At 45.9% G+C, this 24,597-nt stretch overlaps 1 protein-coding gene across 2 annotated transcripts in view; it reads left to right on the top strand.

Moving 5' to 3' along the window:
• Positions 1-24,597, top strand: part of pxdn (peroxidasin) — a 76,874-nt gene that overhangs the window by 46,584 nt on the left and 5,693 nt on the right. For both annotated transcript variants that reach the window (XM_029713828.1, XM_029713827.1), the window contains 12 exons: positions 1,316-1,433; positions 1,574-1,743; positions 3,130-3,402; positions 5,280-5,555; positions 7,007-7,119; positions 7,556-7,712; positions 8,392-8,500; positions 10,116-10,273; positions 11,269-12,275; positions 12,452-12,948; positions 13,053-13,187; positions 13,338-13,546. In XM_029713828.1, coding sequence (XP_029569688.1) covers positions 1,316-1,433; positions 1,574-1,743; positions 3,130-3,402; positions 5,280-5,555; positions 7,007-7,119; positions 7,556-7,712; positions 8,392-8,500; positions 10,116-10,273; positions 11,269-12,275; positions 12,452-12,948; positions 13,053-13,187; positions 13,338-13,546 — 3,222 coding nt within the window. The remainder of the gene's footprint in view (positions 1-1,315; positions 1,434-1,573; positions 1,744-3,129; positions 3,403-5,279; positions 5,556-7,006; positions 7,120-7,555; positions 7,713-8,391; positions 8,501-10,115; positions 10,274-11,268; positions 12,276-12,451; positions 12,949-13,052; positions 13,188-13,337; positions 13,547-24,597) is intronic.

Consider the following 24,597-nt stretch of genomic DNA (forward strand, 5'->3'; position numbering starts at 1 on the left):
TGCTTCCCATCGGTCTGCTTTCAGCTGCTGGCTGGACTGCTGGACTGGTTGGTAGTGGTGGAAGACCTGGAAGGCCCAGAACAGACAGATTTATGTCTTGGCCTGTCCCATGTGCATGGTTTGTGCGTTAGGAGAGAGCTGTTGGACTGGAGGGCCTACTCTATGCTCTCTAATAAATGTGTCTGCCACATGTAAACAAAGGGGTTTGTGTGTGTTTGTGTGCCCGCGCCTGTGTGTGTATGGAGGGAATGAGGTATGTGCACCTAAACGTGCCAGTCTGCCAGAGAGGACAGAGTCTCTGAGGAGGCAGCAGCCTGAAGTCCAGCACCATGTCCTAACACACACAGGGTCACTGGCTGACTTATTTGTGGAGCAGTTCAACTATTTCCTCACATGAGGTGATTTGTGTGTGGGTGTGTGTGTGCCCCTGTTTCCATCCCTGGTCCCAAACAGAGAAGCTCCCACATCACAGGGCCTTCAGCAGGGTCAATCTGAGGAGAGCAGTGTCCTCCCTCCGGCCCATTACTCTGGCCCTAGTCCTATCAGACCAGCAGAGAACAGAGACGTGACTCTTGTCCTGAAAGGAAATGGTCCTGTGTTTATGTGGCTGGTCTGGTTGCTTTATTGTGTTCTCTTCAACCTGTCTCTGTCTCCTCCTCTCATCCTCCTCTCTTCCTCCTCTCATCCTCCTCTCTTCCTCCTCTCATCCTCCTGTCTTCCTCCTCTCATCCTCCTCTCTTCCTCCTCTCATCCTCCTCTCATCCTCCTCTCACCCTCCTCTCTTCCTTCTCTCATCCTCCTGTCTTCCTCCTCTCATCCTCCTCTCTTCCTCCTCTCATCCTCCTCTCTTCCTCCTCTCACCCTCCTGTCTTCCTCCTCTCACCCTCCTCTCTTCCTCCTCTCATCCTCCTGTCTTCCTCCTCTCATCCTCCTCTCTTCCTCCTCTCACCCTCCTCTCATCCTCCTCTCACCCTCCTGTCTTCCTCCTCTCATCCTCCTCTCTTCCTCCTCTCATCCTCCTCTCTTCCTCCTCTCACCCTCCTCTCTTCCTCCTCTCATCCTCCTGTCTTCCTCCTCTCATCCTCCTCTCATCCTCCTCTCTTCCTCCTTTCATCCTCCTCTCTTCCTCCTCTCTTCCTCCTCTCATCCTCCTGTCTTCCTCCTCTCATCCTCCTCTCTTCCTCCTCTCATCCTCCTCTCATCCTCCTCTCACCCTCCTCTCTTCCTCCTCTCATCCTCCTGTCTTCCTCCTCTCATCCTCCTCTCTTCCTCCTCTCATCCTCCTCTCATCCTCCTCTCCCTCTCTCCTGTGCAGAGGTGCCCAGGATTACGTCAGAGCCCCAGGATGTTGACGTGACATCGGGGAACACGGTGTACTTCACCTGCAGGGCCGAGGGAAACCCCAAACCACAGATCATCTGGCTCAGGAACAAGTAAGGCCCACTCTCCAATGAGGACAACGACGTTGAAATGGTCGTTCAACTTTTGTTCAGTAATGCATCCTATTTTAGTTCTTTAAATAAAACCTATTGTACGCACATGAATTTGGAATTGTTATTTTTCTCCCTGTCAGTAATGCTCTGAACATGCATGACGACTCTCGTCTGAACCTGCTGGAGGACGGTACTCTGATGATCCAGGACACACGGGAGACGGACCAGGGAGTTTACCAGTGCATGGCCAAGAACGTGGCTGGAGAGGTCAAGACTTCCCAGGTCACACTCAGATACTTTGGAGCCCCCTGTGAGTGAATATTTTCTATTTTTACCAATGACCTGCCACTGGCATTAAACAAAGCATGTGTGTCCATGTATGCTGATGATTCAACCATAAACGCAAAGCAACCACAGCTAATGAAGTCACTGAAACCCTTAACAAAGAGTTACAGTCTGTTTTGGAATGGGTGGCCACTGACCAGTAATAAACTGGTCCTAAATATCTCTAAAACTAAGAGCATTGTATTTGGTACATATCATTCCCTAAATTCTAGACCTCAGCTGAATCTGGTAATGAATGGTGTGGCTGTTGAACAAGTTCAGGAGACTAAATTACTTGGTGTTACCTTAGATTGTAAACTGTCATGGTCAAAACATATAGATTCAATGGTTGTAAAGATGGAGAGAGGTCTGTCCGTAATAAAGAGATGCTCTTTAGCCTATGTGTGCCTTTAAAAAAAAAAAAAAAAAGCATTTTTATTGATGTAGTTCTGTCCTTGAGCTATTAATGTTCCGCATTATGTCATGTTTTATGTTTTGTGTGGACCCCAGGAGTTAATGGGGATCCTAATAAAATACCAAATAACAATCTCTCACACTATGTAACATGTTGGAATATTTAAATATCCTTCCTTTGTCTCTTCCCTGAAGAAGTCAATTCCTGCAAGCTCAACACTGTACAGCGTTCCTTTATCCAATTATATTTGCTTCAACAAAGTCTCATTGTATTCAAACAGGGTCCATTTCAGTGAAAGAAGAAGTATGTGGTAAAAAGCATTCTATTAAATGGAGAGCGCTCAAACAGCGGGGGTTGAAACAGCAATCACCATAGCTCTGTGTGCATATTGTAGAGAATAGTGTGGTTGCCATTTAGGTCAAAAGTCAAATAATTTAGAGGTCGCACCAAGCTGCAGGGCGAACAAATCACGCTGCGTTCCATGAGAAAAGCATTTCGCTCAACAACCTCATTTGTTCCCCTGACGACCTCTTTCACCCCGAGAGATTAGCCTGGCTGTCTCCAGATGACCAGGGGTCATTGTCCGGGTGACGGATGGTTGCTGGGCCGACTCTACTTACAAACTGCTCTGAGAACAGCTGTTGACTGTTTCCTGTTTCTTTGATTTGAAAACGAGAGGACAGACAGTGTACATATTTCCTATAGCCCCAGGCCCACTGTAGCAGTGGGGGAGGGGTCAGATATCAACAGAGTTTGTCTGAGTGGGCTGTATTATGTAAGTGTGCTCTGTGCTTCCTTCTCATTTGTTCCTCCACCACCTGTTTGTCCTGGTCAGATCAAGTGGTCGGGAACAACTCTTGGATTTATGTAGGAAAGAATAGACTTCTTTCCACCTATGTTATCTCTTAGATACTTTGTCTCAATCTTCCTCCTCTCCTTCCCCTCCACCTCCCCCAGCGCGGCCCAGTTTTGTGATCCACCCCCAGAATACAGAGGTGTTGGTGGGGGAGAGTATCACCCTGGAGTGTAGCGCTACAGGCCAGCCCCAGCCCCGGGTCTCCTGGACCAAGGGGGACCGCACGCCCTTGCCCACCGATGCCCGTATCAACATCACCCCGTCTGGGGGGCTGTTCATCCAGAACGTGGTGCAGGCAGACGGAGGGCAGTACACCTGCTTCGCCTCCAACAATGTGGACACCATCCACGCCACCGCTCACATCATCGTACAGGGTGAGTAGCACGGTAGAGTCATCATTTAGAAAGAGTCGCAAACATCTGTTTGTAATCTTCTGTCGTTTCTTGACTGTTTGGTGTATATGGACCAAGATATTAAGCAACAATGTACAGTTGAAGTCTGAATTTTACATACACCTTAGCCAAATACATTTAAACTCAGTTTTTCACAAATCCTGACATTTAATCCTCGTAAAAATGCCCTGTCTTAGCTCAGTTAGGATCACCACTTTATTTTAAGAATGTGAAATGTCAGAATAATAGTAGAGATAATGATTTATTTCAGCTTTTATTTCTTTCATCACATTCCCAGTGGGTCAGAAGTATTTGGTAGCATTGCCTTTAAATTGTTTAACTTGGGTCAAACAGTTTGGGTAGCCTTCCACAAGCTTCCCACAATAAAATGGGTGAATTTCTTCCCCTTCCTCCTGACAGAGCTGGTGTAACCGAGTCAGGTTTGTAGGCCTCCTTGCTCGCACACGCTTTTTCAGTTCTGCCCACAAATGTTCTATAGGATTGAGGTCAGGTCTTTGTGATGACCACTCCAATCCCTTGACTGTTGTCCTTAAGCCATTTAACCACTACTTTGGAAGTATGCTTGGGGTCATTATCCGTTTGGAAGACCCATTTGCGACCAAGCTTTAACTTCCTGACTGATGTCTTGAGATGTTGCTTCAATATATCCACATACTTTTCCTCATGATGCCATCTATTTTGTGAAGTGCAACAGTCCCTTCTGCAGCAAAGCACCCCCACAACATGATGCTGCCATCCCCGTGCTTCACGGTTGGGATGGTGTTCTTCGCTTGCAAGCCTCCCCCTTTTTCCTCCAAACATAACAATGGTCATTATGGCCAAACAGTTCTCTTGTTGTTTCATCAGACCAGAGGACATTTCTCCAAAAAGTACAATCTTTGTCCCCATGTGCAGTTGCAAACCGTAGTTAAGATTTTTTTATGGCGGTTTTGGAGCAGTGGCTTCTTCCTTGCTGGGCGGCCTTTCAGGTTATGTCGATATAGGACTCATTTTACTGTGGATATAGATACTTTTGTACCCGTTTCCTCCAGGATCTTCTGTTGTTCTGGAATTGATTTGCACTTTTCACACCAAAGTACGTTCATCTCTAGGAGACAGAATGCGTCTCCCTCCTGAGCGGTATGACGGCTGCGTGGTCCCATGGTGTTTATACTTGCGTACTATTGTTAGTACAGATGAACGTGGTACCTTCAGGCATTTGGAAATTGCTCCCAAGGATGAACCTGACTTGTGGAGGTCTCCAATTTGTTTTCTGAGGTCTTGGCTGATTTCTTTTGATTTTCCCATGATGTCAAGCAAAGAGGCACTGAGTTTGAAGGTAGGCCTTGAAATACATCCACAGGTACACCGCCAATTCACTCAATTGACTCAATTAGCCTATCAGAAGCTTCTAAAGCCATAACATCATTTTCTGGAATTTTCCAAGCTGTTTAAAGGCCCAGTCAACTTAGTGTATGTAAACTTCTGACCCACTGGAATTGTGATACAGTGAATTATAAGTGAAATAACCTGTCTGTAAACAATTGTTGGAAAAATGACTTGTGTCATGCACAAAGTAGATGTCCTAACCGACTTGTCAAAACTATAGTTTGTCAGCAAGACATTTGTGGAGTGGTTGAAAAACGAGTTTTAATGACTCCAACCTAAGTATATGTAAACTTCCAACTTCAACTGTACATTATCATTTGCTTTCAATGAGGAACCATAAGTGTGAATTGTATTTGAATGGTACAGATGTTTGTTTCTGGTATGTATTGCAGGCATCTTATACAGCACAATTTCAGGGAAAGCGATCTAACTTGTTTGTGCCTAACTCTCCTGCCGTTCTTGTTGCCCAGCGACCCCCCAGTTTACAGTGACCCCCCAGGACCAGTCGGTGCTGGAGGGTCACACGGTGGACTTCACCTGTGAGGCCAGCGGCTACCCCCAGCCCGTCATCGCCTGGACGCGGGGGGGCAGCCCCCTGCCCCAGGACCGACGCCACCTTGTCCTCTCCTCGGGCACACTGAGGATCGCCCGCGTGGCGCCCCATGATGAGGGCCAGTATGAGTGCCAGGCCGTCAGCCCGCTGGGCACGGTGCGCACCGCCGTACAGCTTAACATCCAGCAGAGAGGTGAAACAGATCTCTACTCTGTACCCTAACAGGATCCAGATGTTGTGCCTGATGTATGAATATTTTATCAGTCTGCATGCTGTTATGACTGATGTTTGAATTAGGAATGAATTCAATTACAATTGGGTCTAGAATGGTAATTATAGTACATTTTGTTTGAAGCGCTTTTCGAAACATCCAATGACACTATTTCTGTTTTGAACAAATATCAGGAGAATGCCATCTGTGACATGATAATTATACTGCGTCTTTATGTAGGCTAGACGGCAAAAAGGGTTTTAATGTATTATTGTAAGGGCCTCTCCAAGCGCTCATAGGCGTTTTAAAAGGAGTCGAGGGTAGTAAAGCTCGAGAGGGTGCGAGAGACGATACACAACGTCTCAGCCTGCAATCAGAGAAACTATGCCTCGACATAGTACTCAAAGCTAGTGACACTCTCTCTCTCTCTCTCTCTCTCGAACAGAAATGACAGGCTTGTAAGTGGGACGTGGAGCAGAGCGGGGCAAGAAAGCATGGCGCTCTGTAATCCCAGATGGCACCATGTTTTCCATCTAGTAATGGCTGTTAACATGCAGAAAAGCACATGTTATCTAATGGCCTACAACACTGTAAAGCATTTACACACAACCCCAAGACAACCCTCTGAGCAACACATTAGTGTGTGATGGCTGCTTAGACGCAGTGCGACTTTCAGCGAGCGAGACAGAGAGAGAGGGCGACGCACACAAGCAGATACAGACAGAGAAAGAGACACACTGTAAGCGGACAGGGGGAAAGATGGCTCGTTGGCTACATTGACGTACATGTATTTTTTGCCTGACATGATAGGGTGTGTTCACCCTAGACTAGCCTAGACTTTCCTAGTCTACTTGGATAGCTTGGGAACAATTCATCTGCTTTAAACCTCAGGATCCCTCAGAGTTTAGAGGTCTTTCCTCAAACTGGGAATGGTATCTTCCCATGACCAGGTGGCTAGCCGCAGGGGTTACACGGCCGCCATTGGGGAGTTAGAATTTTTACTGGGAAGAGGAAAATCACCTCCCCAGCTGTGTGTGAGAGAGATCAGTGGTCTAATCCATGTTCACAGGGACACACTGAGTAGACTGTCCATGCCTTGGATGCGAGTTGACCTTTGAGTGTTGTGTGTGAATGAAAAACTTCCGCTGGCCCCTGTTAATGTAATTAGAACAGAGATTTAAAAGGACCTGGAACTTAAACATGTGAGGAAAAAATAGTGTGCGTGTGTTTGTGTGCTTGCTGGCGTGTGCTTGCATCTGTCAGTGTGTGTGCGAGTGTGTGCGATCGCGTGCGCGCGCATGCTAGCGTGTTTTGACATGCTGAGGACATTTTGGAGGATAAAGTGTTTTTTCACTGCGTTGGGATTGATGCACTGCACTGTGAGCTGCTGCGAGCGTTGATGTAATCATTAACACATGTTTCTGAATCATCAGTAACGCCTGTTTTCACAAATGCTCCAAGGGACGTGACTGTGGAGTCTGGCACAGACGTCCAGATTCCCTGCAGAGCTCAGGGACAGCCCGAGCCTGTCCTCACCTGGAACAAGGTTAGACACCTGGTCACCTGGTCACCGGCAACACTGTTGTCCCACCGCCGTGGCAACAAGGCTAGCATAGCCAGGGGCCTGGGGGGAGAGGAGGGATGGGGAAAGGGAAATGAGGAGGGCAGGCTGCTCAGATCAGGAAGTGGTTGTGAGATACTTTCCCAATATTATTATATATGTATGTAAAATGTTATTTTGTACAGCCTAGAATATCACAGCCTATTGTAAAACATAGCCATGTAGCCCAAGCTGATTTGATAGACTCCATATAACCCAACCCAGTCAGGCCTGACAGAACCTAGGACTTTGGCATTGTAACTCAAGACACTGCCCTACTGTGAGCCTTTATGGCAATGTTGTTCCCTGTTTGACCCCATAACCCCACACTAGTCCACACCTCCTTACCTTTCAACTCCCGTCTCTCCCGGCAACTCTGCAGGACGGCATCCAGGTGACGGAAAGTGGGAAGTTCCACATCGCCCCTGAGGGCTTCCTGGAGGTCAAGGACGTGGGTCTAGCCGATGGCGGACGCTACGAGTGTGTCGCCCGGAACCCCATTGGCTACCAGTCCGCTACCATGGTGCTCACCGTCCTAGGTAAGACATAGCTAGAGTATGCTAAGCTATGCTAACACTAGTCATGGAGAACTATAGGCTCTGCAAGCTTTGGTTCCAGCCCTGCTCTAACACACCTGATTCAGATTTGTTTTTGCTGGGCTAGACCCAAAGTCTTCACACACCCTACCACTCGCCAAGCCAAGGCTTTGTGATGGCTGTACTGCAGTTGTTGTAACATGTAACACCATGGGTTGGGCCTACTCCTCAGCTCTAGCCCCAGTGTTGCTTATTTACCATGGCCTGCCTGCGTGCTGTCTTGTGGCAGATGCGAGCTAGCGTGCTGCCAGTGAACTGTGACCATAATGGGTTGATGTTGGACAGATCTGCAGCCCACACGTCAGACACTCAATGTTTTACATGGCACGCTATAGAACTACACTAGAGTCTGCCAGAAATGTGTTCTGTTCTTTCCAGTCTTCAGGGTTGCGATACGCATGTACAGAAGCGCCCAGCCCTATATGGGGCAATCACCTAGTTAACTTGCTGTCTGGGGAGAGGATTTTAAAACCATTAGTTGACCTCGTGTTACCTCATGCTGTCGTGACCATGACATACTGGATGACATACGCAGTTGAAACATCTGATCATTCTATCGTTTTATTATCGGTATTAGTTGATTTTTAAACTGGTTGTGACAGCAGTGCCTCTCTGTTTGCAGTGCCTCCAGTGAGTAGGCAAGGGGACACCTTTGTGACCTCGTCTATTGAAGAGGCCATCCGCAACGTGGACAGTGCCATCGAATCCACCAGGAGGCATCTGTTTGATGGGTAAGTCAAATCCCTTTTTTAGTCCGAAGGTTGGAATCAAACTTATGATACTTTGTTGCATTATCATTTCTGAACTGATGATGTGTTTAACGGGAGCATGTTTCCATACACGCACGCACGCACACACACACACACACACACACACACACACACACACACACACACACACACACACACACACACACACACACACACACACACACACACACACACACACACACACACACAGCCAGCTAGCTGGGGATTTCCATCTCTGTTCTAATGACAAGCCCAAGAAGAGAAGTTGCCTCTGGGCCCACAGAGCTCAGTGAGTTCTATGTCACGTGTCCTTGTGCTCTGTGGCTGGATGGCACGTCCAGGGATCCTTTGAAGGCTGTTTACCAAAAGGATGACTAGCATATCAAACATTTTTGATTTGGATGCTTTAAATACTACATATTTCTTTTAAGAGTTGTTATTAAGGAGGAAACGGGAATGTGCTTTGCTTCATTGGCCATGTATGCCTCTAAACGATAGCCATTTGTTTTGATTTGGGGTTAGATGTGACACCTGTAGAGGGAGCACATGGTATTGCCCTGCCTGGCTTGGACTGACCCAAGGCGTGTGTGCGCTTGGTTGCGTGCATCTGTGCGTGTGTGTGTTTGTGTGTCCGTGCATGCCTGCCATGGTTTATGAAGGCTGCGTTCAAAGCACCTCATAAATAACGACGCAGTCATTGGGATGGTATGAAAGAAATGTGATGCCCATATAAGGAAGTGAAAGCAGGTTTATTTACACACCTACACTTGAGATGGATTATGAGATCAACTAGCTAGTGTTTCGTTTTTTCACTCCCACCCATTTGTTATCGGTGAGGAGAATGTGCGGTGAGTTTTATTGACTGTACTTGTCTGAAGTCTTTCATGTTGTCACGATTGTCGTAGGAAGGAGTGGACTAAAGTGCAGCATGTGTGTCGTTCCACATTTTATTTTCACTGTGAAACTATGCAATACATACACATAAACTAAAGAACGAAAAAACAACAAACCGTGACGCAGAGTTGAAACATACACTAACTCAAAAACAATCTCCCACAAACCCAGGTGGAAAAAACACCTACTTAAGTATGATCTCCAATTAGAGACAACGAGGACCAGCTGCCTCTAATTGGAGATCATCCCAAACAAAACCCAACATAGAAATACAAAACTAGAACATAACAACATAGAAAAACTAAACTAGAAAAAAACCCTGTCACGCCCTGACCTACTCTACCATAGAAAATAACAGCTTTCTATGGTCAGGACGTGACACGTGCTCATGTCATTTGGATCAGGAAGGATGTTTTCACCATTCACTCCTGTCAGACAGATTAGAGTTGTTTTCCCTGGCAAGAAAAAAGAAGGGGTGTGAACATTTCCATCTCTCTTTGTCTCTATCCTAAAGACTTGCAGGCACAGGATACACAGAAATCAGCATATGACAAACAAGTCATAAGTAATAACTCTGTAAAACTAGAATTGAAGCATTACTGTAAACAGCCTTTTATTTCTTCTCCATGGTGAGTGATACTGTAATAATCTCTCTCTCTCGCTCTCTGTCTCTTTCTCCCCCTCTCTCCCCATCTGAATGTAGAAATCCTCGTACCCCTGGTGAGTTGCTCGCCCTATTCCGTTACCCCAGGGACCCCTACACGGTGGAGCAGGCTCGGGCGGGGGAGATCTTCGAGCAGACCCTGCTCCTCATTCAGAACCATGTCAACCAAGGCCTCATGGTCGACACCAATGGCACAGGTGAGACAACAGACACAGTGCTACTTTAGGTTGATTCTGAAAACATCTCTGGCTGTAGATAAATGTGTTAGACATCTGCATTACATTTTCTTCTCTATCTGACCCGGGGCCAGTGAGATAACCACTGAGCAGTTGACTGGATGGTCATAAAGTATTTTACTACCCATGCGTCATCCTGTATAATGGCAGCCGAATGTGGTCAGTTGCCATGGGTGAAAGCCATCCCAGATTTGGCAGGTCCAGATGAGGTGTCCAATGACCCAAACAAGGAGACTGGTCCTCCATATTAAGGATTTATGGTACATAAAATGCTCATGTTAATGTGGCTAAGGTTTAACAGCCATGCAGGCTCAATGGACCAGTTGTGTGAGTTAGTGGAGAACACTGTCTGATATAAGGCCCAGTGGACCCTGTGGTGCTACAGGCATCAGATGAGAGACAGAGAGAGAGGCAGGCACAGTGTTTTCACTGGTTATGACAACAGTCAAGTGTTCATTGTTACACTGGCCCCTAACTTTTTGCCCGTCAGCAAAAACAATGTAGCCTGTTTGGTTTATGTCTATGTGACCTGGCACACCCCCTAGCACTGCTACCCTGCAGGTTGTGTATGGCTGGATCGATTCTGTGAGTGACCAGAGGTGGGATTTTGTGGGCGATGGGAGGGGTGGTGGTGGGTGTTGCTGTTTGCTCCGCCAGCTGGCTGCTGACAGGAAGTCTCACTTTTCCCCATTGATTTGAGCTACACAAGGCTCCCCTCACACACACACACGCTGGAGCTGGAGCTCTGACATGTCCCAGCGAGTCAGGACATGTCAGAGGAAAACTTCAGTCTGTGCCCTCAGGATGCAGGTTTAGATTGCCAGGGCAAACATTAATAGCCTACATGCTGCAATCGGCAGTCTCCTCTGTTAGTTGGAACTATAACGTTAATGTAGCAGTGTAGTACACAGCCTTATATCCTGACTAAAACCTATTTTCCCTGCCTCTGTCCCCAGCGTTCCGCTACAATGACCTGGTGTCCCCTCACTTCCTGGATGTCATCGCCAACCTATCAGGCTGCACGGCCCACCGCCGCTTCAACAACTGTTCTGACATCTGCTTCCACCAGAAGTACCGCAGCCACGACGGCACCTGCAACAACCTGCAGCACCCCATGTGGGGCGCCTCCCTCACCGCCTTCCAGCGCCTCCTCAAGTCGGTCTACGACAACGGCTTCAACCTGCCGCGCGGCGCCAGCGGCCGGCAGCAGCACGGCCACGCCCTGCCCCTGCCCCGCCTCGTCTCCACCACCATGATCGGCACGGAGACCGTTACCCCGGACGACCGCTACACCCACATGCTGATGCAGTGGGGGCAGTTCCTGGACCACGATCTGGATTCCACCGTTGCCGCCCTCAGCCAGTCACGTTTCTCCGACGGCCAGCTGTGCACTAACGTGTGCACCAACGACGCCCCCTGCTTCCCCATCCAGTTCCCCCCGGGGGACCCTCGGCAGGCGCGCAGCGGAGCACGCTGCATGTTCTTCGTGCGCTCCAGCCCCGTCTGCGGCAGCGGTATGACGTCCCTCCTCATGAACAGCGTGTTTCCACGGGAACAGATCAACCAGCTGACGTCATACATCGACGCGTCCAACGTGTACGGCAGCTCACGCCACGAGTCGGAGGAGGTCCGCGACCTGGCCAGTCAGAGGGGTCTGCTGAGGCAGGGCATCGTCCAACGCTCTGGGAAGCCCCTGCTACCCTTCGCCACGGGGCCCCCGACAGAGTGTATGAGGGATGAGAACGAGAGCCCCATCCCCTGCTTTCTGGCTGGAGACCACAGGGCCAACGAGCAGCTGGGTTTGACATCCATGCATACAGTGTGGTTCAGGGAACACAACCGCGTGGCTACAGAGCTGCTCCGACTCAACCCACACTGGGACGGAGACACCATCTACCACGAGGCAAGGAAGATAGTTGGCGCACAGATGCAGCACATCACCTACAACCACTGGCTGCCCAAGGTGAGAACCTGCACTTCTCTCCCTCATAATATAAATCTACTTCTTTCTCATACTCTAACATAGGGTTTTGTGAAAGGTCTTCAGATTGAAGAAAAGTACTGTGTCTGTAAGTAATTAAAAGTATGATGTTGACTATAAATTGATGATGATGATGATGATTTCACCCCCTCCCTCAGGTCCTGGGTGATGCGGGGATGAAGCTGATTGGTGACTACTGCGGCTACAACCCCAACGTCAACGCCGGCATCCTCAACGCCTTCGCCACGGCCGCCTTCCGCTTCGGACACACCCTCATCAACCCCATCCTGTACCGGTTGGATGAGAACTTCCAGCCCATCCCCCAGGGCCACATCTCCCTCCACCGCGCCTTCTTCTCTCCCTTCCGCATTGTCAACGAAGGGGGCATCGACCCCCTGCTGCGGGGCCTGTTCGGCGTGGCGGGGAAGATGCGCGTGTCGACCCAGCTGTTGAACACGGAGCTGACGGAGAGGCTGTTCTCCATGGCCCACTCCGTGGCGCTGGACCTGGCCGCCATGAACATCCAGAGAGGAAGGGATCACGGGATACCGCCTTACAACGACTACCGGACCTTCTGTAACCTGACCTCGGCACAGAGCTTTGATGACCTGAGGAATGAGATCAAGAACCCCCAAGTCAGGGAGAAGCTACAGAGGTATGTTAGCTATGAGGCTTTCAGGAAACTCACCCCTGGATAAATCAAGGTTAAATTACTGTATTACCTTATCAAAAACATTCTGTATTTTTCTCTCTCTCCAGGCTGTACGGCACTCCCCTGAACATCGACCTGTTCCCTGCTCTGATGGCTGAGGACCTGGTTCCTGGGAGCCGGCTGGGGCCCACCCTTATGTGTCTGCTGGCTGCCCAGTTCAAACGACTCAGAGACGGGGACCGGTGAGCTCACATCCCCTCAGCTACCAGTTCTAGTCAGATGTTTTTTTCTTCCTCCCTTTCAGAAGGACAAGATAGTTACAGAAGGGTAGCCTTTGTATTTATGGTGTGTTTACGGATAACTAGCGTAACCTTCCCTCCTGGTGCTACCAGGTTTTGGTATGAAAACCCAGGTGTGTTCACCCCGGCCCAGCTGACCCAGCTGAAGCAGGCGTCTCTGACGAGGGTGCTGTGTGACAACGGCGACAACATCACCCGTATCCAGCAGGACGTGTTCAACGTGGCAGAGCTGCCCCACGGATACGGCAGCTGTGATGACATCCCCAATATTGACCTGCGCATGTGGCAGGACTGCTGCGAAGGTGAGTCACATGGAATATAAAACACGTTATTCACATTGATGCTGTGTCTTGAAGGATTCCTTCTTCCCTAGATAGTCCACTACATTGTGTCATAGACATAAGCTGTGTTCAAATACTCATACTAACCGCACTACCATACTATTTGTGACGTGAATTGACTATATAGTATGCTTATTGGTCATAGTATGGATATACAGTTGAAGTCGGAAGTTTACATACACCTTACCCAAATACATTTAAGCTCAGTTTTTCACAATTCCTGACATTTAATCCTAGTAAAAATTCCCTGTCTTAGGTTAGTTAGGATCACCACTTTATTTTAAGAATGTGAAATGTCAGAATAATAATTGAGATAATGATTTATTTCAGCTTTTATTTCTTTCATCACATTCCCAGTGGGTCAGAAGTTTACATACACTCAATTAGTATTTGGTAGCATTGCCTTTAAATTGTTTAACTTGGGTCAAACGCTTCGGGTAGCCTTCCACAATCTTCCCACAATAATAAAATTGGGTGAAATTTGGCCCATTCCTCCTGATAGAGCTGGTGTAACTGAGTCAGGTTTGTGGGCCTCCTTGCTCGCACACGCTTTTTCAGTTCTGCCCACACATTTTCTATAGGATTGAGGTCAGGGCTTTGTGATGGCCACTCCAATACCTTGACTTTGTTGTCCTTAAGCCATTTTGCCACAACTTTGGAAGTGTTCTTGGGGTCATTGTCCATTTGGAACACCCATTTGCGACAAAGCTTTAACTTCCTGACTGATATCTTGAGATGTTGCTTCAATATATCCACATAATTTTCCTCATGATGCCATCTATTTTGGTGCATTCGGGTGCTTTCGTAAATTTGCTCGATTTCAGAGCACTTTCGTCTGAGTGCACCAGAGCACAGAATAATGAATTTACGAGCACTCAAAACACCCGTTGAATATGGCCGGTGTCAGTAAACGTTGGCAAAAGGGTAATTAAAGTGTTGCCAGCAGCACAGTTACAGTCACCAACGCTATGGATAACATGAAAACTGCCTAACCAGCTCTGCTAGGGCGAGTAAAATGGTCAGAGTGGTTCATTTGTATCTGGAAGTAGCTAGCAAGCTAACCAGTGCGCGCTCTGACAGCGAAACGCTCGGAATTTACATACTGACAATCTGACAACGCTCTGAATTTACGAGCGCACTCTGGCTCTCCAGATTGAATTTAAGAACACACCCGAAGTCGTAAAATATCTAAGTAGTCATTTGTTATGCTAACTAGCTAGCAAGAGGTTGCATAGTGATAGGTTTGGTTTCTGAGCTTTTTATATTATTAATCATTCGGTATAATAGAGACATGAGGGGTGCCATAATGAAGCTTGGGAGAGGCTGAGTGCAGAGGAAAACGATCACATGTAGCAGTACTGATAAGGGGAGGAACCGTTTAAGGCCCATATCACTCAGCTCCCTGCGTAGCAATAATGATTCACGGGTGAAACCATGTTTTTGTCTAATGCAGCTGTATTGACCCTCTGAGCAGAATAAACTTGGTTTAAATTTTTCATAGTATCCGTTGAGTTTGTACTCTGAAAATTAGAACCTAACGATAGCAACAGCATCAATTTCCGGTAGACAGGCGACGAGCTAGTAGGCTCAACTGAAAGGATACTGTTAGTTTACAGTATACTTCAATTAACTAATAGTATATGGTATATTTAGTATATACTCATTAAGTATGTAGTATACAGTATGTTAGTATGGGTATTCGAACACAGCTCTAGTGTATTGTCTTTCTATGTGGCTTTGTTCCAATGTAGCGATCGGTGGGAGTTGGGGGTCTCTGGGCTTGGTTGTGTTGATGCTGTGTTACACACTTGTGGACTGTGGCTGTGGTACAAACCTCTTCAGTCAACTTCCTCAAACCACTTCAGTCAACTTCCATGGAATGATTTTTAGAACTTCCTGCTTCCATCTTGCATACAAATAAAGAACGCTACCAAGACTGGTACTCAGGGTTACACAGTGTCAATGTTCGAACGTTTAGTTCTGTGGAAGGTGTAGTCAGAAGCAGCAGGACCAGGGTCCAGTTTTCTGTCATGTTGTGCTAACATTCGATTAGGAGGCACCTGACTGGGCTTTGTGTGTAATCATTGGTCAGTACCCCACAGTGTTTTAAACAGCATTTACAAAAGTTTGACTTTGTGCGTTTGTCTGACAGTGCTATCTGTATGACTGCTGTCATGTGAAAACATCAAAGCAAGATAAGATAGTGAAGAGATGAAATAATGAACATGTCTTCAGGCTTCATCTTCTCACAGTGAAAATGGGCATTGACTAGCTAGATTGGGTCCCCAGTTGTGGCTGTATAGGGCAGGGCTTGGATATCTTTTGAATTGATTAGTGGCTCAAATGTACCTTTGATCAACATTAGAGTAAATGCAATGGGTTATTTAGCTGATTTTGTGTTTGTGTTTGTGTTTGTCTTGAGAGATGAGAGATGAAGAGAATCAGCTAGCTCTTCTGTTGTACCCTATACCACCTGACCCCAGAACTGCTGTTACATAGCCAGGATTTTTAAGAGACATTACCGTGTGATTGTAGGGGCTAGAGATTATATTGAGAGTTAAAGCCCTGATGTTGTTCATTCTATCCCAGGATTCCATTTACTAACCCAGCAGGATACTATGGGATGACAGTTGGTACACGTTTGAGAGCCTTCAGTGGGAGTTTGTCTCGCTTCATCCACATTGTTTGGTTAACGTGTCGTCAGATGTACGAGCAGCGCAGCCAATTCACCAATTTACTGAATTTGCCAAAGCATGCGGTAGTAGTGTCTGGGGTACAGAAGAGGTTTTCATATTTGGAAGGCAGCTGAATGTTCCCTCCAACAAACCCCTGAGTGGATGACTCTGAGCCTCTTATTCTGGGTGGCTGGGTGAGAATACAGGACTTCTGTGAGCAGTAGGCTATTACACATAATAAGCTATTTACTCCCTACTGTGAGGCACACTCCAGTCGCCGTGCATTTTCCATTGGATCATTTGAATGTGTTGGATGAAAGCATGAGTTGCACTGAGTTAAAAAAACATTTGTATTCAGGTGGATACTGTGGCGTGCTGGTCCTGTGTGGCGCAGTTGTTAAAGCATGGCACTTGCAATGCCAGGGTTGTTGGTTCAATTCCCACAGGGGACACGTACACAAAATGTATCCACTCACTACTGTAAATTGCTCTGGAAAAGAGCGTCTGCTAAATGACAAACATTTTAAATGTGGGGGATGTTTCACCCCACTCTTCCTCCACCCTTTGGTAAATCACATTTTATTGGTCACAGGCGCCGAATACCGTAAGTGCTTATTCACGAGCCCATTCCCATTAATGTGGAGTTAAAAAGTAAGAAAATATTAGCAAAAAAAATAAAATAAGGAAATAGTAACGCAATAAAATAACAATAGTGAGGCTAGATACAAGGAGAACCAATACAGAGTCAATGTGCAGGGGTACCAGGTAGTTGAGGTAAATGAGGTAATAGAGCATGTACATGTAGGTAGGGGCAAAAGGGACTAGGCAATCAGGATAGATAATAAGCAGAGTATGAAGTGTGTGTGTGTGTGTGTGTGTGTGTGTGTGTGTGTGTGTGTGTGTGTGTGTGTGTGTGTGTGTGTGTGGCATCAATATGTGTGCGTGTGTGTGTGTGTTTTGTGTGTGTGAGCGTATGTAGTGAGTGTGTGTTTGTGTGTGTGTGGCATCAATATGTGTGTGTTTTGTGTGTGTTTGTGAGTGTATGTAATGTGTCTGTGTGTGTGTGTGTGTGTGTGTGTGTGTGTGTGTGTGGCGTGTGTGTGTGTGTTTTGTGTGTGTTAGCGTGTGTGTGTGTGTGTGTCTTTTGGAGTGTCAGTGTTGTATCTGTGAGTGTGTGGGTAGAGTCTAGTGAGTGTGCATTGAGTCAGTGCAAAAAAGAACACCCTTTTTTTTTTTACAAAATGGGGTCAATGTAATTAGTCCAGGTAGCCATTTGATTAACTGCTCAGCAGTCTTATGGCTTGCGGGTGGAAGCTGTTCGGAAGCCTTTTAGTCCCAAACTCCAGTACCGCTTGCCGTGCGGTAGGAGAGAGAGCAGTCTATGACTTGGATGGCTGGAGTCTTTGACAATTTTTAAGGCCTTCCTCTAACACCGCCTGGTGTAGAGGTCCAGGATGGCAGGGAGTTCGGCCCCAGTGATCTACACTATATATACAAAATAATGTGTACATTCGGCTATTTCAGGCACACCCGTTGCTCACATGTGTATAAAATCGAGCACACAGCCATGAAATCTCCATAGACAAACATTGGCAGTAGAATGGCCTCACTGAAGAGCTCAGTGACTTTCAACATGGCACCGTCATAGGATGCAACCTTTCCAACAAATCAGTTCGTCAAATTTTTGCCCTGCTAGAGCTTCCCAGGTCAACTGTAAGTGCTGTTATTGTGAAGTGGAAACGTCAAGGAGCAACAACGGCTCAGCCGTGAAGTGGTAAGATACACAAGGTCACAGAACTGGACTGGCAAGTGCTAAAAATCGTCTGTCCTCGGTTGTAACACTCACTACTGAGTTCCAAACTGCCTCTGGAAGCAACGTCAGCACAACACCTGTTTGTCTGGAGCTTAATGAAATGGGTTTCCATGGCCAAGCAGCCGCATACAAGCTTAAGATCACCATGTGCAATGCCAAGCGTCGGCTGGAGTGGTGTAAAGCTTGGACTGGACTCTGGAGCATTGGACTCTGGAGCAGTGAAAATCACGCTTCACCATCTGGCAGTCCGACGGATGAATCTGGGTTTGGCGGATGCCAGGAGAACGCTACCTGCCCGAATATATAGTGCCAACTGTAAAATTTGGTGGAGGAGGAATAATGGTCTGTGGCTGTTTTTCATGGTTAGGGCTAGGCCTCTTAGTTCCAGTGAAGGGAAATCTTAACGCTACAGCATACAATGCAATTCTAGACGTTTATGTGCTTCCAACTGGCGACAGTTTGGGAAAGGTCCTTTCCTGTTACAGCATGACAATGGCCTCGTGCACAAATGGAGGTCCACACAGAAATGGTTTGTCGAGATCGGTGTGGAAGAACTTGACTGGCCTGCACAGAGCCCTGACCTCAACCCCATCGAACACCTTTGGGATGAATTGGAACGAGCGAGGCCTAATCACCCAACATCAGTGCCAGACCTCACTAATGCTCTTGTGGCTGAATAGAAGAAAGTACCCCGCAGCAATGTTCCAGCATCTAGTGGAAAGCCTTCCAAGAAGAGTGGAGGCTGTTATAGCAGCAAAGGGGGGACCAACTTCATATTAATGCCCATGATTTTGGAATGAGATGTTTGACGAGCAGGTGTCCACATACTTTTGGGCATGTAGTGTACTGGGCTGTACTGCACTACCCTCTATAGCGCCTTGCGGCCAGATGCCGAGCAGTTGCCTTACCAAGCAGTGATAAAGCCAGTCAAGATGCAGCTGTAGAACCTTTTGAGGATCTGAGGGCCCATGAAAAAGCTTTTCAACCTCCTGAGGGGAGTCGTGCCCTCTTCACGAATGTGTTGATGTGTTGGACCATGATAGGTCCTTAGTGATGTGGACACCGAAGAACTTGAAGCTCTCTACCCGCTCCACTACAGCACCATCGATTTGAATGGAGGCGCATTTGGCCCTCCGTTTCTTGTAGTCCAAGATCAGCTCCTTTGTCGCCCCCGTTGAGGGAGAGGTTGTTGTCTCTGACCTCTTCCCTTTAGGCTGTCTCATCGTCCTCAGTGATCAGGCCTACCACCGTGTTGTCATCGGCAAACTTAATGATGCTGTTGGAATCGTGTGTGAACAGGGAGTACAGGAGGGACTAAGCACGTACCCCTGAAGGGCCCCGTGTATACGGTCAGTGTGGCGGAAGTGTTGTTGCCTACCCTCACCATCTGGGGGAAGGATCCAATTGCAGAGAGAGTTGTTTATTCCCAGAGTCCTTAGCTTAGTGATGAGATTGGAGGTCAGTATGATGTTGAACGCTGAGCTGTAGTCAATGAACAGCATTCTCATGTACAGTGCATTCAGAAAGTATTCAGACACCTTGACTTTTTCCACATTTTGTTTATGTTACAGCCTTATTCTAAAAGGGATTAAATGTATTTTTCCCTCATTAATCTACACACAATACCCCATGATGACAAAGCAAAAACTGTTTTTTAGAATTTGCAAACGTGTAAAAAATAAAAACTGAAATATCACATTTACATAAGTATTCAGACCCTTTACTCAGTACTTTGTTGAAGCACCTTTGGCAGCGATTACAGCCTCCAGTCTTCTTGAGTTTGACACAACAATCTTGGCACGCCTGTATTTGGGGAGTTGACCCCATTCGTCCCTCTAAATCCTCTCAAACTCTGTCAGGTTGGATGGGGAGTGTCACTGCACAGCTATTTTCAGTTCTCTCCAGAGATGTTCGAGCGGGTTCAAGTCTGGGCTCTGGCTGGGCCACTCAAGGACATTCAAAGACTTATCCCAAAGCCACCCCTGCGTTGTCTTGGCTGTGTGCTTAGGGTTGTTGTCCTGTTGGAAGGTGAACTTTCTTTCCTCCAGACGTGATGCTTGGCATTCAGGCCAAAGAGTTCAATCAGACCAGAGAATCTTGTTTCTCATGGACTGAGAGTCTTTATGTGCCTTTTGGCAAACTCCAAGCGGGCTGTCATGTGCCTTTTATGGAGGAGTGGCTTCCGTCTGGCCACTCTACCATAAAGGCCTGATTGGTGGAAGGCTGCAGAGATGGTTGATCTTCTGGGAGCTTCTCCCATCTCCACAGAGAACTCTGGAGCTCTGGGTTCTTGGTCACCTCTCTGACCAAGGCCCTTGTCCCCTGATTGCTCAGTTTTGCTGGGTGACCAGCTCTAGGAAGAGTCTTGGTGGTTCCAAACTTCTTCCATTTAAGAATGATGGAGGCCACTGTGTTCTTGGGGACCTTCAATGTTGCACAAATGTTTTGGTAGCCTTCTCCGGATATGTGCCTCGACACAATCCTGTCTCGGAGCTCTACAGACAATTCCTTCGACCTCATGGCTTGGTTTTTGCTCTGACATGCCCTGTCAACTGTGGGACGTCATATAGACAGGTGTGTGCTTTTCCAAATCATGTCCAATCAATTGAATTTACCACTGGTGGACCACAATCAAGATGTCGAAACATCAAGGATGATCAATGGAAACAGGATGCACCTGAGCTCAATTTCGAGTCTCATAGCAAAGGGTCTGAATACTTATGTAAATAAGGTATTTCTGTTTTTTTTATTTTAAGAAATTTGCACAACAAAAAAAAGTCCCTCCCCCAAAAAAAGGTCCTCAGTCCAGCTTTCAACTTACTCTTGAAAGTTGTAATAGTAGAATGCACAAGGTGCAATTTCAAAATTGGGTAGTGCATCATCAGTTGTCCTCTTGTCAGTCATTGCATACCTTAGAGAGCTACAGTATAACTTGTCAGAAATGTCCAGATCTTCTGTCAGCTAACGTTTTTTTGCTAGGTTTTTTAGCCCATAGATTTTGTTGTAATGTTTGAGTCACTCAAATATCATATGAATACAAATGAAACATGGCAAAATGTATAGAATTACAAGACAATGAGCTTTAAAACTGCACCATTTTCTCTGCACCCCATGACAAAATATGTAGAATTGCAGGAAATAAGGGGATGTTCCCCAATGCTGGAAGGAGGGCCTGAGTGAAAAAGTTCTGGAACCACTGCAATAGAGATTGCGTCATTTGTGGATCTGTTGGGGCGAATTGGAGTGGGTCCAGGATTTCTGGGATGATGGTATTAATGTGCTCCATGACTAGCCAAAAAGCTAGTTAGAGTGTTAGACTAGTAACTGAAAGGTTGCAAGATCAAATCCCTGAACTGACAAGGTACAAATCTGTTGTTCTACCCCTGAACAAGGCCGTTAACCCACTGTTCATTGAAAATAAGAATTTGTTCTTAACTGACTTGCCTACTTAAATTACAATTTTTTTTAAATGTGAGTGCTATGGGGCGGTAGTCATTAAGACAGGTGTTCTTGTGCACAGGGACTATGGTGGTTTGCTTGAAATATGTAGACTGTAATATGGTAATTCATCAAGTATTAGTGAAATGAACAAATGTCAGAAATCAAGTCAAGAATGCCATTATGACTGTATCAAAATCAGCAATGGACAACAGCAAACTGGTTTAATCAGTCCTTGCTATGAGCTCAGATAATTCCCCTTGAGAATTTAAGAGCCAGACCGAATGATTTTGGGATTAAATATATGACTCTGGTTTAATAAAGGGCGCTCTGTGTCTCTTATCCTTAGATGATTGTTTTCCTTTCTTCTCTTGGATCTGACCCTGGATTCATTTAGCCTTCACCAATGAACATGGGAAAAGACAAGTTACTTAACAGTGAATAGCCTGTCAGTGGAGAGGGTCAGACTTGGATAGGGTCAGAGGAGAAGAGGACAGAGTAAATACATTTTCACAATAAGCACTTGTCTTTCAAATACATTGCTACAGTTGTTAGTTTGCTAACTAGTGAATTTTTTGCCATATTATCATAGACATGGTATAATTCAAAAGACCTCTAAACAAGAACAAGATACGACTAACTGAAACAAGCCACCTATGATTCCCCACATGGCAGCTTCCTGTCATTGTTGCTAGCAATCTGATCTTTATCATAATAATGTTTTGTCACTCATTTTGTGGCACAGAGTCTACGTGGGTTACTCGACACGCAGCCAGAGTCAGTAGCCGCAGCATCGCCCAACATCTAAATCTAAACAGATTGGCTAGTGAAACACACACTTGGCACTCTGATTGGACCAGCAAACTGTCAATCAGCACAGGATCTGGTGCAACGCAAACGTCAAATTGCCATAATAAATAAATATGCATCTCCAAAACTATTTGGTGATCAAGAATATTAACTGTTTACTCTGCAAGCCTACCAGCAATGGGGCAACAATTGCTAGCTTTAGCCTACTGGTCTTTTGGTATGTAACAATTGCTTGAAATTGATTATTTACTTATGAAGCTTGCATTTGGAATTTGTTATTAAAATGAATTATTACTTTGATGAAGATGCACCATAGGCGCGGCTCTTCACTTGCGCTCTCCAAACTCACGCCAGTGGAGTTATTTTTTGATTTTGTTGAAACATACAAGTATTATACACCATTTTAAAGATAGACTTCTTGTTAATCCAACCACAGTGTCCGATTTCAAAAAGGCTTTACGGCGAAAGCACACCATGCGATTATGTTAGGACAGCGCCTAGCCACAAGAAACCATACAGACATTTTACAGCCAAGGAGAGGACTCACAAAAGTCAGAAATAGCAATTAAATGAATCACTAACCTTTGATGATCTTCATCTGGTGGCACTCCCAGGACTCCATGTTACACAATAAATGTTTGTTTTGTTCAATAAAGTCCCTCTTTATGTCCAAAAACCTCAGTTTAAATTGGCGCGTTATGTTCAGTAATGCATTGCCTCAAATAACATCCGGTGAAATTGCAGAGAGCCAAATCAAATTACAGAAATACTCATCATAAACATTGATGAAAGATACAAGTGTTATTTATACATAGGATTAAAGATAAACTTCTTGTTAATCCAGCCACTGTGTCAGATTTCAAAAAGGCTTTACGGTGAAAGTACACCGTGCGATTATGTTAGGACAGCGCCTAGCCACAAAACACCATACAGACATTTTCCAGCCAAGGAGAAGACTCACAAAAGTCAAAAATAGCGATTAAATTAATCACTTACCTTTGATGATCTTCATCTGGTGGCACTCCCAGGACTCCATGTTACACAATAAATGTTCATTTTGTTCCATAATGTCCCTCTTTATGTCCAAAAACCTCCGTTTTGTTGGTGCGTTTAGTTCAGTAATCCAAAGGCACAAAGCGCGCTCTCAACATTAAGACAAAAAGTGCCTGAAACAATGCCTAAAGACTGGCCACATGTAGAAGAAGCCTTAGAGATTGTGAACTAGGTCCTAAGTCTTTGTATGGTGGATAGGCTTTCAATGGAAAAACAGCCTTTCAAAATAATAGTACTTCCTGGATGGATTCTCCTCAGGCCATATCAGTTCTGTTATACTCACAGACATTATTTTAACAGTTTTGGAAACTTTAGAGTGTTTTCTATCCAAATCTAATTATATACATATCCTAGCTTCTGGGCCTGAGTAGCAGGCAGTTTAATTTGGGCATGCTTTTCATCCAAAATTCCGAATGCTGCCTCCTACCCTAGTGAAGTTAAATGCATAGGCCCTATGTGGTACATCTATATTATATATAATACTACAGTAATTGCTATCGTGTCATCATTCCATCCCCGTACCGTTTATTGCAACATGTAGACATTTCTGTTTCATGTTTGATAGGTCTACAATACATTTTCATTTAGCCAACCATTTGTTACCCTGCTCTGAGTGGGCGCGATGTTTATAGTGCACATGAACGTTCGCAAGACTCATGAGGTAGAAGTTCTGTTTATTTAATTAAATGTCAAATTTCCTTTATTCATATTTCCCGGATTATGTCGGAGTTCCATGTGTCTGTGTCCTATGTTCTAGACGATTTTGCTATAGTAGCCCCCGCACCTCAGTGAGTATAGAAATAGGCTACGAGTCAGAACGTTGAACAAGAGAAAATTATTGTTCCACGTATGCATGGTGTTGAAATATCATTAGCACTCATTAAGTCTGATTGAAGACAAATGTACCAATGTAACAATGGATGTGGAAATGGACTTTTAAATTATAGAATCAGTTTATTCGTTGTAATTGTATGGTCCTGGGGGCCAAAGTAAGGCTGTATACTCTACCCCTTCACCTGTGTTGGTTCAGATAGGACAGGTTAAGCCTGACACAGAGGGTATTTATTTTGGGCTATTTCCCGTGTATATCCGTGAATATTTGGTAAATCTACTTGTATATTTTGTATAATATGACACTTTCACCATTGGATCACCAAGACCTGAAAATAAATCTACACTCTGAGCACTTCAACCTGCCCTGCCTTCTGCTGATTACAGGCCCT

Source organism: Salmo trutta, chromosome 25 (assembly GCF_901001165.1).
Source record: "Salmo trutta chromosome 25, fSalTru1.1, whole genome shotgun sequence".
Taxonomy (NCBI): Eukaryota; Metazoa; Chordata; class Actinopteri; order Salmoniformes; family Salmonidae; genus Salmo; species Salmo trutta.